Source organism: Myotis brandtii, unplaced genomic scaffold (assembly GCF_000412655.1).
Source record: "Myotis brandtii unplaced genomic scaffold, ASM41265v1 scaffold43, whole genome shotgun sequence".
Taxonomy (NCBI): Eukaryota; Metazoa; Chordata; class Mammalia; order Chiroptera; family Vespertilionidae; genus Myotis; species Myotis brandtii.
Genome location: NW_005366455.1, coordinates 431,688 through 449,621, shown reverse-complemented (window position 1 = coordinate 449,621; position 17,934 = coordinate 431,688). Strand labels below are relative to the sequence as shown.

The following is a 17,934-nucleotide window of genomic DNA, read 5'->3' as shown; positions in this document are numbered from 1 at the left end:
AGGGAGGTGAAGGCTGCAAATACAGTAATATCTAATAAAATATTATTTTAGCTCATTTTGGTATTTAATGCATATCATTAATGCAAGCTGGCAATCATACAAACTTCCACCCAAGCGCAAATCAAAGGTGTATAATTCCAGGAATGGTACCCAAGTATTTTCTCTCCCCTCTGCTCTATCCAGTCTGTAATGATTGCATTAAAAATAATGTTTAAATAAATAAATTACAACAACACCAAGAATACATATATTTGTTTCCATTTACAAACTACTTTGTTCACGGCTTCACCTGTATATGCAAAGAAAAACAAGTACTGAAATGATGCTAACAGTTTACAAGTTAAATTAATGGCTTATTTTTTGATAAGAATTACTTTTATGTCTCAAGTCAAATGTTGTTTCCTCCCTTTCCTATTTTAAATGTTTACTTTATTTCTCTTACTGCACTTATGATTTGAAATTATCTTGTTTATTTATTTACTTCTTACATTATTTATTATAACTTGTTTCTTCATTTATTAGTAGGAGTCTTGCCAGTTTTATTTGTCGTCCTATTTTTAACAGCCTGGCATATAAGAGACATGAAGTATTCATTAAATTAACTTAAAAAGCATACCCTTCCAAAATAAAAGTCACTGTTCTGATACTGATAAAATGTACCAATAGCTTAAATCGAAAGAATGATGGATTTTTCTGTGTTCTCCTACAAAACTGGGCTGGGCTGGAATTCTGTTGCAAGCCCAGGTGTCAGCAGATGAGAACAAATAGCATTCTCCAACGGGGTTAGGCAAAGGCTTAGCTGAGTCCTAAGAAGGCTTCCTGATTCAACTAGAGCAGCTCTTCATTTATCAGCATTTTACAGGGACTCTGCATGAGCTTTTGTTTGAAGAACGGGTTCCATTACTTAACAACAGGATCTTGGGGTAGGTGGTAGGATTCTACTGTTCTGGGAAATTTGGACCGAAAAATAGTTGAAATTATTTACAATTCTAAATTACATTTTTTCCCTTTTAAAGTAAATGTGCTGTAAGTACTATTAATGTTTTTGTAGTATAATAACAAAATTACTTCTGCCTCAATTTTAAAGATTTAAGCAATTATGCTTTATTAGAATTTTAGGGGAAAGTGAGATACTAAGGCTTCTAGAATCAGAAAAATCTTCACCTTTAGCTATGTAAAAAATTATAAAAGTTAAACCTTATGTTGAAGAATTTTGGAATCTTTGGATTCAAATATTTCTTCTCCCTTTGTGTTAATCTTATATTTGCATTTGACTTTTTTTCTATAAGAGCATATGAAAACATGTTTAGTGTTTCCTCCCTGTCCAGGTTGCATTTTATCTTGAGCAGATTTAAAACCAGATTAGTTGTAATAGGATTCCAGGATGTGGGCAGATGTCTATTTGTCTCGGACGATGTCTCTTGCAATCAGCTCCTTCATTATTTCATTGGTACCTCCATAGATTGGCTGAACTCGGGCATCCACGTAAGCTCTGGATAAATCAGAAGATGTTTGAATGAGTAAAGATATTAGAAATTATACATTTTGTCTTACTACATAACTATTAATTACTTTAAAGTATTCAATTCATGAAATCCAAGTAATAAACGTTTTTCATAATTACTTTTTTCCAGTATGGCATTCATCCTTGATTGGTATAGTTATCAAATTCTATTAAGATAGAAATCACCTGTATAGCTTTGTTTTAGTTTGCTTGAAGAGGTTACAAATTCAAAATAACATCTATAAGTTTGTTTTACTTTAATTTTGTAAAATTCACCACATAGAATAGCATTCTAAAAAAGGGCATTTTAGATAGATATTGATAGAATGTTTTAATTTCTTGTTATCCTTCATTATTCCCAAAGAAGTTGAAATCCACTGGTTTCATAGAAAACAAAAGAGAAAATACATATTCTCTAACATTCTACCACTGCTGCTGCCATCAGGGGTATAAACTGATGCTGTAGAAAATATTACTTCCCACAAAGTTAACAAGTAACTTATTTTTTGGAAATGGTTAATAGTCACTCCAGTGGTGTCTGAGGTTAAAATACCAAGTGTCTGAGTCCACTAGCGAGCACACACACACACACACACACACACACACACACACACAAAGTTATAAAAAATTCACTTTTGGTAGGCATGACCGTAACCATGACACTGTATAATTGTTTTTACCTGTTCTCTCAGCTGTGGGGTCAGGGAGAATAAATATTATATTGTTTTCCAGCTAAAGGAACTGAGGTACAGAGAAGTTAATACATTTACTATTTAATGCGCAAATAGATAATTGGCAGACTGCAATGAGAAGGTAGGTATCCTGCAGGTATCTTTTTTATATTATATCACAATAGTTCCATTGCCTCAGGCATATAGGACTAGTTATTGAGCTTTGGACTTTCCTAGTAGAGAAATTCAATGGCATTTCTTTTTCTAGCATAAAATCTTTTTTAAAAAATTGAAATTTGAAATGTGCCAGCTCTCTAGGAACATGACCAATTCTGGATTTATCCTTCTTCATGCTTATCATAGGGCCCTGCAAACAGTAAGCACTCAGTAAATACTGACTGAGTTGATTTATTGTATTACAGAGGAATTTTAGTGTCTCCATACCAACTTTCTGAAGAAACTTGAAATCTGGAGACATTAGTGTTTTCAAATATATATTTTTTTCTTTTGAACACATTCCACTGTTGCCTGCAAAATCCAGCCCTTGCATTTAGAGGGCCTGCCTAGCATTTCAATCTACTTCAGCAACCTCAATGCTTTCAGACATTTTTGGACTGGGTTGGGTTTTTTTTTCTTTTTCTTTCACATTACAGAAGTTCCAATGGAATTAGTAATGACAAGATATCAGTAGACCTTTTTATAGGTTACTAATTAAATTCATCATCAACTAGAATTAACAGGGAAAGACAGCAGAATAAATGTTTAACCACATAAGTGATGAAGCTCTGTATCCCAGGCTGCTCTTCCTAGCATGGCAGGGAATCTTGAAATGGCAGAGAATAAGCCTCACTTCTCACAGGCCCCAGGCCTAATGGGTAAGACTGAAGTAATTCATGCTAAAGAGCAGTTATTTAAAAACAAATCAATGAAATGAAACAAAACAAAAAAGCACCTCTTTTATCTGTGAAACCAAGATTCAGACACACACACACACACACACACACACACACACACACACACACAATATAGCTTAATCTGAGGACATAAGAAACACAAATAGAATGATTTTTTCCCTATTAAATCACAGTTTGTACACATCCACATACTGCCTACAGTTTCTCATTAAGTTTTTTGATATTATCTATTATGTTCTCTCTCGCTTTTTTATAAAAAAAATTCCTTCCTTATGTCTTGGGGAGAAAAATAGCAGTTTTTGCTTGCTACTGATCTGAAGGAATAGCTTTTTGGGCCATGTACATAGTTGACTCCTCTTCACCTAATCGGCCTCTCTCAGAACCCGAACTAAACCAGACAAACACTGAGCCACCACTTGTCTCCTTGCCCAGCAGTGACAGCTGCTGCACAATTGAGTAGAAAAATACAGACACCCATTATTATCCTACTTTCCTAGCTTAGTGAATATTGGAAATGGACTAATATTGTGAGTAAAACATGAAAATGTACAGGAAAAATTTCAGTAATGATTTACTTTGTGCTAGCATAATTCAGTGTTTACTTTTGATTTCATGACAACACAAAGTAAAAAATAAATAAATAAATCTGTGTTTGATTAAGACTTGTTTGAAGTAGTTCTAAAAGGATCTACCAAAATCCAAACCCAAGGATTGATTTAAAAAAAACTGTTTAGCTACTTCATGCCCAGTCCCAAGAAAGGAAAAAGCCCTACTTATTGCTGAGATTTTATAAAAGGTTATAAATTACATACATCCTGTGATTAAAGCTTTATAAGCTGCACAATGGCTACAGAAAATTAGTAAATTATATCTATGCCAAAGCTTCTGTTCTTAATGTAACTTTAATAAAATGTTTATTTTCCTCGTTAAGGACTATAAGTATATCAAATGTTTTCAATTATGCTTCCCAAAATGATGCATTTGAAAGTCAGTTTGAATACTAGTTTGATAATTTCCCCTTTACATATCTGTATTTAGATTAAAATTAGAAAAGGTTTTTTGAAGTCCATAGCTTTCTCATTCTCTGATTCAAAACTAAATTTGACTTCTCTCGAGACAGCAAAAACTTCCCCAGGAAAATTTTATAAGCTGAAAATACTGCTAAATAAGAGGAGAATATATTTTCTAGAGTGGTGAGGAGAATTGCCAGGGGGAGATTATTGAAGCAAAGATTTATGGAAAGAAGGAAAGAATAAATTATGAAATGAAGGAAGAAATATAGAAAAGGATGCTGCCTTATTGATAAACTGGTATTGCTTTGAACTTATAGCAAGGATATTCATATGTAATGCCATCAAAGGGTGCATTTAAATTATTTTAGTTTGAAGGAAATAAAATTTCTATTTGGAAAAAATTAATACTTTCAGTTTTTTAGAGGAAAATAATCAAATATTTAAGATATGAAAACTTAAATTCTTTTCATACGCAGGCTGATTTTTCTGTAGGGTCTTTCCTCTTTTTCTAATTTTAAAGAAGTGACATTTCCATAGAAGACATATAATTGACCAACAGGTATATATATGAAAAAATGCTAACGTCACTACCCAGCAGGGGAATGCAAATCAAAATCACAATTAGAAATCACCTCAAATATTGACAAGGATGTAGAGAAACTGGAACTTTGCCTACGGTTGTAGGGAAATGCAAAATGGTACAGCTGCTATGAAAAACAGCATGATGGTTCCTCAAAACATTAAGTAAAACTACCATATGATCCAGAAATCCCGCTTGTAGGAATTTACTCAAAATAATTGAAATCAGGACCTGCAGGCAATACTAGCACTCACATGTCCATTGCAGTATTATTCACAGTAGCCAAGATGTGGGAACAGCCTGACTATTCATGGACAGATAAATGGATAAAGAAAATGTAGTGTATACATATAGTAGAATACTATTCAACCTTAAAAACAGGAAACTCAGCCGCATGTGATAATGTGGAAGGACCTTGAAGACATTCTGCTTAGTGAAATAAGCCAGTCACAGAACGACAAATACCACACTGATTCCACCTATATGAGTTATCTAAAATCCACAGACTCAATAAGGAATCTTGGTTGCCAGGGACTAAGGGGAGGGGAAGATGGAGAGTTACTAATAATGGGCTTAAAATTTCAATTAAGCAAGATGAATAAGCTCTAGAGGTCCATACTGCAACATTGTACCTATAATTTACAATACTCTATAGTACACTTAAAAATTTATGAAGTGCCTGGCCGGTGCAGCTCAGTAGTTGAGTGTCAACCCAGGAACCAAGAGGTCACCGGTTTGATTCCTCGTCAGGGCACATGCTGGGTTTCAGGTCCATCCCCAGTAGGGGATGTTTCAGGTCCATGATGTTTCTCTCTCATCAATGTTTCTATCTCTCTCTCTCCCTTCCTCTCTCTCTCTAAAAATCAATAAAATAAAAATTTGTGAAGAGGGTAGATCTCATCTTAAGTGTTCTTATCATGGTAAAATAAAATAAAATAAAAATCAATGCAAATTAAAGGAAGAATGGCAACCTATTTTTTTACCCATTAGATTGGCACAAAGTTTAAAAGACAGTAACATTCATAGCTTAGGAGGAAAGTCATCGGTCTTTGTTCATTTAAGTATAAATTGCTACTAACTGGAGGAAATAATCTGGAAATTATAAACATTTAAAATATGCATACTTTTGAACTAGCAATACTACTTTTGGGACACTGTTTTGTTACAATAGAAAACACATGTATCTAAGATACATGTAATAAGGTGTTTGTTGTTGCATTGTTTATCAGAGTAAAAAACAGTAAAATAACCTGAATAATTATGGTTAATCTATAAAATATAACATTACATAACAATTTCAAAAGTGATATTAATCCTGTATAACAGTTCAAATAAAGCCAAGCATTACGCTTTAGGATATTGGTCTCTTCACTTTCTTTAAAAATGACAAAATCCTCGGGGTGAGCCAATAACAGAAAGCTGTTTCCATCTGCTTGAAGACACTCTGTAGTCAGCTGAAAAATGAAGGCTTTGCACCTTCTTTCCTTCAATGTACAAAGTTGAGTAATTTCCCTTTTCCTTCACATCTGCAGAGGAGTGTAACCGAACAGTCATACTCACTTTGCAATTGGGTACTCCCACATGTATCCCCAACCGCCATGGAGCTGCACGCAGTCATAAGCCACACTGTTCTGTAGCTCAGATGCCCTAGATGAGCAAAATAAAAAACAGAAATGGAATATCTGAAATGGATTTGCATGAGGTGCTTCACAATCAGGAAACAAGTTATTTATCAAATGCATACATTTATCAAACAATTAAAAGTAGGCATGTCACCCACCAGAGATATAATTGTAATTGTGTATAAATTACACAGGAAATAAATCTCAGGAGAATTTCCACACAATGAATACCTTCTTCATCCATTATATTTTTGGCTGAGTTTTTGTTAAGGCTATAAACAAAATGTGGAAAGCATAGACGATTAGGTTTTGGCCACTTTATGCCTGAGAGGGAGGGATATAGTAAAAACTTGAAGTTGCTCCACTTTATTTAGATTCTCTATATGATCTAAGTTAACAGTATAATTATGCAATTACCTATTTCCTTTTGTCTTTGAATTATGTCATAACCCCCTACCCCCAAAATGTTACTTCCTACCTTAACGCTACAAGTCTGAATTCAAATAATTGTGGAAAAAAATTTTTTAGGGTTTTCAGAAATAAACTGAAAGTAAAAATGAAAACCTAAGGAGGGTTCACTACTGTTAAAGTGCATGTTATCATATAGGAAACTTATTAAAGATTATGTAGGAATTATTGTCCTTGAGACAATATGAAGTACTTGAGAAATATTCTTTTCTGATCTTATCACAATAATTTCAACTATCATTAAGGGATTTTTATTCATCTTAACATAAAAGATCAGTTAGTTCAAAATTACTTTCAACATATTTTTCAGTAGTGTGAAACAAAGCAAAGGTAGGCATGGACACATTTTCCTATTAAAAATAATTTTTAACTCCAATAGGACAGGTGAGGATGTTCCCAAGAAATACAATAATGGTATAATGATTAATAGACAAGACTCAAGGGTAATAATATTTGGAATTCTATACATTTTTGTATTTGGTAAGTACTTCAGTGAACTATTTACCAGACTATAACTAGTTGCTTACTCTGCTACAAGATGAAATGCCATATGTTTATGCGTCTGTAAACCCGGTGTTTTCAAGGACAGTGAAGTACTTAACTATCCAAATATCTCTTTTTCCAAAAATATCTAAAGCTATTTTTACACTTTTTAAACTAATCAAGAAACTTGCTGTAAATGTCTCCCCTTCCCAAAGTGCAAGTTCCTAGTAATTCCACCTCAATTTCAACCTGGCAATTTTATTATTTTGGAATCATTACAGAAAGCACTGTTCTGTATATTTTCCCATTCTACTTCTGACTGAACTGAACACAAGTTAATGAATAATGACAGGAATTTTTTCTAGGTTATTTTGGGCTAATGAGATGTGAGAATGTTTGCTTTTAAAACAGAGACCAAACCCATGTCCAAACTCTGATTTAAACTATGTTCTTGCATCATAAAGTACACAAAAGCCTTGTAGGAATCTTTTTTCAATCAACTCACCTTTAATACCATTGCTAATCATCTTTAACACAAATGAAAGTCTTTCTGAACGTAATAGGGTATTCTTTCCTTTCACTTAATAGAACATGTACAAGTTTTGATTGGACAGTCAATTCTTCAGAAATTTTTCTTTGATCTGAAAACACCTTAAATAGGAAAATCCTGTCCAAGCTACTCATTTCAGATATCAAAATGTTGTCTCAAAAAAAAATTTAATGATAGTTATTTAATGAAAGAACTGTGACTCTTCAGGACTTCAAGTTTTACTGTAAATTTTTGGTCTCACTATACTGACACTCTTCAGATAATTTTAAATTAAACTTAAATAAACTAATCAGTCATCTTACGTCAGTCTCTTAGTGCTTATTTTCAATGGCATGCTAAAAGTTAAATACCAACTCGAGTAATTTTTAGCATATTATAAGTAGGCTAGATGGAACCTTTCAGCATTTTTTATAAGGTGGTTCTCATTGCTAGCTTACATTGACTCAGCCTTCTTCCTTCAGGACCCTCCAGGCTGAGTGTAAAGTTAAGAGAATTACACAACAGTCTACACAAACCCCACATTTTAATTACTGTAGCCTGCATACCAGTATTTCGCCATGGAAGCCGAGGCAGAGTCCAGACGTTTCATTTCATGCAGCTGGATACAGCTGTCCACAAAAGCTCTGGTTACACAAATGTGTGTTTTTAATTCTGCTAGTTTATGCTGCACCGTCTTGAGTTGAAAGGAAATGAAAAATAAAAATGAGCATGGTAAAGAGCATGTTTTGAGTTACCTAGCACATCAAACATTATATAATAGAAGATTTTTAGAGCAAAACAAAAGTGGAATTACTGGGTTGTGTGTTTTTCTTTCTTTCAACAAAAAACAAGCATATGTTAACAAAAGAGCTTAAATTTAAATGCTGCTGTATTTCAATGCTAAGGAAACTTGTAAGAAAAGAAAAGATGCAAAAATAAATACATAACTATCTGATGTTTTAGATGAAAAAGTTTTAGACCATGTAGGGAAGCGTCTTGGAAACAGCATGACTGATGGGTGAGCACCATCTTGTGGTACAGTCCTGTAAGTACAGCTGCTGACAAAACGTATTTTCCTCTGGAATCTAAACCCATGAAGAAGTATTCTCTATTAGTGAAATTAAGTAATCACATTCCTCTATTTTGCTTGTTTACCTTGGGAAAAAATAAAGTAACAAGCTGGAGTGACAACATACAAAATATTATTTTATATTGCAAAGTATTTAATCTAGATCTGTAAAATGCAATAAAAGAACAAAAGAACCGAAATCTCAAGAGATCAGAGTCCAGTACCCTCAACCTCTTCTGAATTCTCTCCACCCTTCTTCTCTCTCTCAATAGCTTGTCTAGAAGAGTCTCTAACTTGAATTAGATGGTCAGGAATTGTTAGCACTAATAAACCTATATACCTTCTCCTGTTAGCCACAGACAACCAACAGTGCCCTTGAAAATCATCTCATCTAGACCATTCTCAATCATCTCAACTGCTCTCACTTCAATCACATTTTCTTGTGTTCCTGACTCTTGGCTCCCACACCTTGAACTTTAAGTTTATATCTGGGCTCTTTACGCACCAACCCTTGCACCTACTTCAGGAACTGGCTTAGATTTGAAATACTGGCTTTCTACTCCAAAAAAAGGCACTGCATTAATTGACCTCTTGGGTTCCAGGTCCAGCTATGGTCAGCTGGCTCCACCTTCCTTGTGGAAATTCAGATAGAAATAGAGTTCTGATCATTTGGCTGTGGAATATTTGAGAGACGTACACTGTGGCGAATTAAAGGCATGGAAGTTAGTGACAAAGTGACTCAGTGAAACTTAAACTAGAAATTAAATGTACCCCACACTGGCAAGTCCAAAGTCATGACTGAGTTCTCAGAGGAAGGTTTTGGGGACCAGATTCTCAGAGGATGCTGCCTTTACTACTGGTTACAGCAATTCTCAAACCATAAAACTAAACCTTTCAGTATAGCTGTGGTGGGGAAAGTTTGGGTACTTTCCATTTCCGGAAAAGGGTAGAAAAAGAGTCTAATCAGACCCAGGACCAGGCAAGACCAGGGTGTGTCAGAGAGAGTAGGTACTCTGATGAACAGATTCCTTGTAAGTGTACCAACATAACGGCTGTGCTGATGAAAAATCCAACTGACTGCCTTTCACTTGGCTTCACACCATCCTGGTCTAGAAACAGACAACGTGACCGGCATCTAACGATTCCAAAACCAAGCAGTCGGAAGGCTGATGACACACTTTTCCCACCTCTGTACCTTGGACTCTAATTCAGAACATCTAAACCTTCTCATTCTTTCCATTATTTTTTTCTATTTCTCTTTCTAGTCACTTAATTAGGCCAACTCCCTACCCTTTCATGAGCACAAAGTTTTCCACTCCCACCCCACATATCCGCATTTACTCATAGAAAATCTAAAGAGGAAACAAGGAATGAAAAAAGGTGGGGAAATACTCTTCTATGCGCTGAAAACAGATGAGGCTATGTTCCACAGAAATCCCTGAAACTCAGTTCTAAGCCTACTTCCATCTCAGTTCAGTGACACTCCATTTGGAAAATAAGGGGGAACCTGACAAGTCTCAGGACACTTTTGCCCTGTCCACCCCAGTGGGTGGCACGTTTGAGAATTTATGCACTATTTATAGGAGAGAATCAAGAACTCTAAGACCAATTCTCTCATATGAGAGCTGTTCCAATGGGAATGCTGGGAGCTTCCAGAGGCTGAAGTTAAATTTCAGACCAGTACGGGCTCATTTAGAATTCTTGGTCAGCGCATTCAGCGAGGTCCAGAGGTCTGAAGGAATAAATGCCTCCAATGGTACATCATTTACTCTCCGGAGATACAGAGATTAAATATTTACATGTTCTTGGCATTGAGTTGGGTGTTACTATTTGGTCTTTGCTCTTCAGACACTGTGTCATACTTTTAGAAATTATTCTCTAATGAATAGCAGTTACTAATTGTACCACACATTATTAGCAAGGTACTTTTTGTGAATGATCAACATGCTCACAGCAGTATTGTTTAACATTCATTAACAGTTGCTAATAGATAATATTGCAGCTAGCATTAAAAAAATTTCCTTAAGTTATTAAGTAGACCAGATAGAGTCTCTTTCCTAGGATCCTTCTGAGTAAAAAAAAAAAATTCTTAGAATCATAGAATTATGGAAATGGAAGACACCTTGGAAAGTTATCTAGCCCCAGTATTCCATTTAAACAACACCATTAGTTGAACTCTCATATGTTATGCCTGAAATATAAAATATAACATCTTAGGTTTGCTATCTAATATTGTAGTTAATTAATCCTACACTCAAGATCTTAAGAACTGGATATTCTGTTTTTGGAGGAATGTGAGAAAGATGTGTTGTTTTCTTCTCCTATTTCTTTTTCTAATACTTTGTGTCCTTAGAATCAAGAGCACATACCACCTAGGAAATAACTAAAGCTTGTGTTAAGAAAGAACACTGAATTTTCACTTCATTGAACATGGGTGAACATGTATGAAGGGAAGGAAAAAGAATAAAGTCTGTCTACCTTAAATTTCCGGGTAGTAAGACTAGTGCCTGAATTAAGAGTGTAGGTTCCGGAGTTAGAATATCTGTGTAATCTTGGGCAAGTTACTTAACCTCTCTATGCCTCAATCTCCTTATCTGTAAAATAAGGATAAATATAATAGTTATTATGCAGAGTTGCTGTGAAAAAAAAATGAGACAATCCATTTAGCAATGTCTGGTACACAGGCACAATGCAAAATAATGACAAATGACAGTCATTATAATTATTGAATATCAGAATTTTACTGTTTTATTGTCTATTCCATGAAAAATCATAAGACAACATCAAATATGGAAAGTATGAATGAAATGAAATGGAAATCCTATAGCTACTTAAGTATGATAGATCTCCATCTTATAAAAAATTTATTGATTGATTTGAGACAGAGAGAGAGAGAGAGAGAGACCAATTTGTTGTTTCATTTATTTACACATTCATTGGATGTGCCTGACCAGGGATCAAATCCTCAACCCTGGTGTATCATAATGATGCTCCAACCAACTGAACTACCCGGATAAGACTAAATATGGTAGGTCTCCATCTTAAAAAGAAAACAAATTCTTGTGAAATGCATCCAAATAGTCAGAAAGGATCAACATGTTCAAAATTCAAGGATAAAAAAGAGAAAGAAGACAGAATTGTTATGTACTCATAAAATGACATTTGGCTAAGTATAATATGGCATTTAAGGTCTTCTATTTCAATTTAATAACCAGAACCATAGTGTACCCAGCACTAGAATAGGCTGTGTAGGCATGTATTGGTCATTCATCTTCTCTGAATAGATTAAATTCCTATATTCAATATGAAAATATTATTCAAATATATTTATTTAGATAAAACAGAAAAATTAGAAGAAATATATCAGAATTCTCAAAACATACATTTACTTGGAAAATACTACTTGTCAATAATATAGTGGTGGAAGCAGAATGCTACTTTTGAAACTACCTTTGAAAGAAGGCAACCAAAAAATGGGACCTGCTTTGAAAAGGATTAAAACTATTTCTTCTTTTTTTTGGTATTTTACATATATATTACATATATATTAACAAATATTTCCTGCATATTTAAAATCCAGGAAATATCAAAACACATTTAACATTCTTAGTTATACAATCTGGGTACTATTATAGTCATCTTTGTTGTGATTTAATATGAATTCCATAAATATAGGAATTGTATATTTCTAAGGGGATGGAAAATGTATCTATTTAGTTCATTTTATTTTTATTTTATTTTTTTTGTTAATCCTCACCTGAGGATATTTTTTTCATTGATTTTTAGAGAGAGTGGAGGGGGAGAGACAGAGAGAGAGAAACATCAATGTGTGAGAGACACATTGATTGGTTGCCCCCCACATGAGCCATGACCAGGGCCAGGGATCAAGCCCACAACCGAGGCACATGCCCTTGACCAGAATAAAACCCCTGGGACCCTTCAGTCTGTAGGCTGATGCTCTATCCATTGAGCCAAACTGGCTAGGGTTTGAATGTGTGTTTTTTTTTTAAGATATATTTTATTGATTTTTTTACAGAGAGGAAGGGAGAGGGACAGAGAGTTAGAAACATCTATGAGAGAGAAACATCGATGAGCTGCCTCCTGCACACCCTCTACTGGGGATGTACCCACAACCAAGGTACATGCCCTTGACCGGAATCGGACATGGGACCTTTCAGTCCGTAGGCCGATGCTCTATCCACTGAGCCAAACCGGTCAGGGCTGAATGTTTTTAATAAGCATTTTTTATGTGAAAGTGGTGGTGGCTGGATTTCAGAAGCAAATGACACTAATTCTATTTTGGGTAAAGTTGGGAAAGTCACAGAGTGATTCCCAGTGGTATTACTCCCTTCATATTGCTAGAAGTCTCTTGAGTGTGTACTTCCAGAGTCATACCTATGAAATTACATCTGAGCGCACAACCTTTTGAAGGCAATCAATAAATATTTTCTCAGTGAAAACAATGGATGTCAGTATTTTTCAGGGGGAGACTACTGGCATTTGAGTGAGAAATTAGTTGGTGATCTCTGAGTTACAGAATGTTTAACAACACTAGACTCCAGGGCTCACATCTCAAGTCTCCGTACTATCCTCCCTGACTCTTCTAAATGCCTGGGGAAGAGGGCAGTCATCGAGAATCATTAATATCAGTAAATCCGTGATACATAAATGAAAGGGAATATAAAGTATAATATCTAGGGAGGTCAAATCATACTGTTTTAAAAAATGTTTTCTTGACCAGGTGTGTGCCTCATGTTTACAAATTCAGAACAACTGTATTTAGAGCTGTTATCTCAATAAGGAAGTTAGGATGGAAAGACATATTTTTAGGATGGGAAAATGTTAATTTGATGAACATATAGGTAGCAAATAGGTCCCAAAATGACATAGAGTTTGTCCAATTGATAAAAAAGACTCCCTCTGTTGGAACAAAATAGAGGAAGATATTATATAAGGGGGTGGGGGGCAGGTAATTTAATGAGAGCTTACTTTGCCAGACAATATTCTGAGCACTTCATGTATGTTACCTCATCTAGTGCTCATAGCAATCTATGGGGTGATGTTACTCACATCTTACAAATAAGAAAATACTCTGAGAGAGATAATACAACTTGCCTAAACCACAGATATTTGAGGTGCTATGCTAAGATTTAACTGAATTCAGTAAATTTAACTGAATTTACTTTCTATAATGTTGCTTCTAAAAAGCTACCACTGCGTTTCATCTCTCCTTTTGCCTTCACAAGGCCTTTCAGCCAAGTCATTCTGTTATGGGGGATATATATGAAATCTTATGCTAACCAACAAAATAACCTTCTTAATTAAATAACATATAATGAACAATGCATCTCCCCAAATCAGGGAAGAGGAGGTATGCCTTAACACAAAGGCCCGGTTTGTCATGCCTGCCATAAATCACTAACAACCTTTTGAGCATATTACAGAAACTATCTTCAGGGAAGGAGGTTGACTCCAGCAACCAGATGTTCTGGTTCAACCATAAAAACTGGACCTTCACTTGCCCGCTTTGAAAATAATCATCAGAATGGACTGTGCTAACTTATACATAGAGAACTTTCAACCCTCCTTCCGCTCATTTATTTGTTCTGCTTTCCCTATCCCTCCTGCTAAGAACCCTAGCCTGCAATGAGATGTTAAGATGGCCTTTGGGATGAGAGTCCCCATCTTCTCAGGTGGCTGGCACTTGAATAAACTGCTTCCCTTCTTACCAGCACCTGTCTTAGGAGTTTGGCTTTCATTGCAGCAGGAAGCCATACCTGCATTCGGTTACAATTCCACTTAAAACTTTTCAAGTAGATTTCCAAATCCAGGTGTTTTCTTTTTGTTGGTAAAATGTTTCAACAATTGGACGACTGCATTGTTAATAAACTGTTCCTTCATTTAAGGCAGCGGCTCTCAACCTGTGGGTCGCGACCCCGTTGGGTGTCTAATGACCCTTTCACAGGGGCTGCCTAAGACCATTGGAAAACACATATATAATTACATATTGTTTTTGTGATTAATCACTATGCTTTAATTATGTTCAATTTGTAACAATGAAATTGGGGGGCACCACAACATGAGGAACTGTATTAAAGGGTCTCGGCATTAGGAAGGTTGAGAACCACTGATTTAAGGTGACACTAGAGGGTCTAAAATTTGATTGGAATATTTAGTGATTATGGCCACCATATACTGCATTCTTTTGAAAATACCTTAAAATCCTGGCAAAACCCACACTTAATTAAACACCATCATCCACTTTCTCTGTGCTTGAACCTAGGCCGCTAAAACCTTCTAGAAAGGCTGATACACAAAAAATCAGAAGGTACCCCTATAAATTCATGATCAGTAACTGAAATGGGTCCTCAGCACTGCTAGCAGGCTCACCATATTTCTCTAGCTAGTTCTATTTTTCACTCTGAAGAGGGTATTTCAAACTTTCCTTACTCTCCTCCAACACTGGCATCCCCCATTTATTCACATCTTTTCCCCTTATTGTTATGTAAGGAAATGCAAGCCTTCAGAAGAGAGCTTTTGTAATTTTCTACCAGTAGAGCTGAACCCATGCCCACCCCTTCCTCTTTTCTTCCTGTTACAATGGAGGAAGCGACTCTCCTGTTGGGATGGGAAGGCCTATCTTTCCATGTGCTTTGGCACCCATATCCTTATACTTTCTCACAGATCCTGTGCAGTTAATTATCTGGTCCATACCTACAATCTATCCCTCTTTACTAAATCCTTTTTCTAGTTCTTAAAATATGCTCCAGCATTTTCATCCTAATAATAATAACAACAATTAATAATCTCCAAATATCTCACCTGACCCCAATATACCCTTCCCCTACTCCTTCCCCACCCTTTCTCTTCAATTAATATTCACAGCCAAACTCAGGAAAGAGTTGCCTGCCATCGGCATCTTTACTTCCTCATTTCCATTTACTCCTCTGGCATCACCTCCACACGAGTCCATTAATGGCCCTTACAAAATAACCTCCATATCACGTCCAGGGGGCACTCTTTGCCCTTACTCATATTTTCCCTCCAAGTAGCCTTGGGCCTACTTCCTCCTACTTAAAGTTCTTTCTCTCAGCTTCTGTGATGCTTGCCTTATAAGCTGTCTCCTTTGTAGGTGTTCATTTTCAGTTGCCTTTGAAGGCTCTTCCCTTCCTATTTCACCTTTAAGTTCTGTAATATTTTTCTCAGGTTTCTGTCCTAGGATCTCTTCCTGTCTTACTGTCTACTCTCTCTCCCTCAATGATCTCATCCACTTCCATGGACTTTAATACCACCTGGCTGAAAATTACTCCATATTTATGTTGAGCCTAGAGTAGACCCATTTCAGAAGGGTAAATTGATATTATCTAATACTAAACCATGGCAACAAGCTTACCTGTATATGTGCAACTGTTTTCCCAAAAGCTTTTCTTTGTTTAACGTAGTCCCTGGTTTCTTCAAACATGAATTCACTGGCTGAAACTGCTATCTCGGCAATCAAAAGCCTTTCCTATAACCCAGAAATTAGGTCTTAAACGAGTGATTTTCACATGATTTCAATGATAATAAATCTCATATGTAATCTTTATAAAACTCCAATTAACTTAGTTCTTAACTTTTTTATAAGAATATTTTGACATATCTGTAATAGATCCCTAAAGCAAACCCTTTATTTTTATGATTAATTTTCTTTACTATATATAGATATATATATATGTAATTTATTAAACTCCCTCTTCTTTCTATGTATCTATGAGAAAAGAAATTCTGAAGTTGTTGATTTTCATCTATTGATCTTTGAACAGCACATATCCTGCAATACCCGTGGAAAATAACATTTTAAAGCACATAGGTTAAATTCTGCCTATTAGTGTGAAAGTGTCCACAGTCAGTTAAATTCCATTTAGCTGGTGATTTTCATATCCCACTTCTGTGCCAGTGTTCCTAGCCCTGGTCTCAGTTTCATGTTTAGCCCATGCTGTGGCAGTTACTAGGCAGGTGCAGCCTCTTATGTAAGGCTCAATGATCACTCAGCAACCACACTCCAAAAACACAGGTGTGAGGGCGGATCCTATGTGGCTAAAACTATTTCATCTGAACTTAACATTTCCCCTTTAGATTCCCAGGTATTATTAAAAATTAACAACAAAAAACTACCAATGTTTTGGCTGATATTTCTTTGCAAAGGGATATAAATTCCCCCCCCCCCCCTTCAGCATGTGAGTGAGAAGAGGGCATAATCTACCCAGAAGGAACTTGGGATTGAAGTATACATGTAGACAGCCAAAGAAAGGCAATGGAAATTATGCATTGCCTTCTTCTCTGAAAACCTGAGGCATGCCAGATTTTATTCCACGTTGCCCCTATCCTGAGGACTATTACGCCCCTTGGAGAGGGACTCACCTTGGTTGAGATAAAATGCCTTTTTTTAAAATCTTTTATCCTACTCCATTCTTCCATTTTATTCCTCTCTCTGTTTCAGTTTAAATGTTTGCCTAGTGATCTGTCATTAATTCACTAATCCTGTTTTCTACTGTGCCCAGACTCATTCAATGGAGAGATACAAATTCTTGACTTGTGGTTCAGAAGCTAAAATCATTCCAAGAAGGAATCAAAGAACTGAAATATCTATTTTCCCTATTCACTTATAAGCTCTGAATGAATATCCCCAAGTTCAGTTATTTACTTACGTAGCCTATAAAATTCATATTTTCTTTTTACTTTAAGTTACAGTCGAATGATCGGCTATATCACAACTTTTGTATACATGGATTTATGTAGTTCTATATTATTCTATTCTATTTAACACTTCTCACCTGTGGAAGCTCTTGCATGAGGTAATAAAAGCCTTTATTCTCTTCTCCAAGCAGGGCGCTAGCTGGCAACCGTACGTCTTCAAAGAATAATTCTGCAGTGTCCTAAGAGATCATACAACCAAGTACAAAATTATTTCATTTAAATCTCACAATAACCTGATGAGATTATTTCCATTAAACAAACAAACAAAAACAACAAACCAACTGGGAGCCAAGTTGGCATAGTTAATAAATACAACTAGTCAGTGGTAAACCAGGGATGCAAACC

General features: G+C 35.6%; 1 protein-coding gene across 1 annotated transcript in view; it reads right to left on the bottom strand.

Annotated features, from left to right (window-relative positions):
• Positions 1-242: 242 nt before the first annotated feature.
• The window catches only part of ACADL (acyl-CoA dehydrogenase, long chain), a 37,112-nt gene continuing 19,420 nt past the window's right edge, over positions 243-17,934 (bottom strand). The window contains exons 7-11 of the mRNA XM_014546118.1: positions 17,667-17,768; positions 16,247-16,360; positions 8,351-8,478; positions 6,243-6,329; positions 243-1,492 (exon numbers count right to left, since the gene is read on the bottom strand). Coding sequence (XP_014401604.1) covers positions 1,399-1,492; positions 6,243-6,329; positions 8,351-8,478; positions 16,247-16,360; positions 17,667-17,768 — 525 coding nt within the window. The 3' untranslated portion in view covers positions 243-1,398. The remainder of the gene's footprint in view (positions 1,493-6,242; positions 6,330-8,350; positions 8,479-16,246; positions 16,361-17,666; positions 17,769-17,934) is intronic.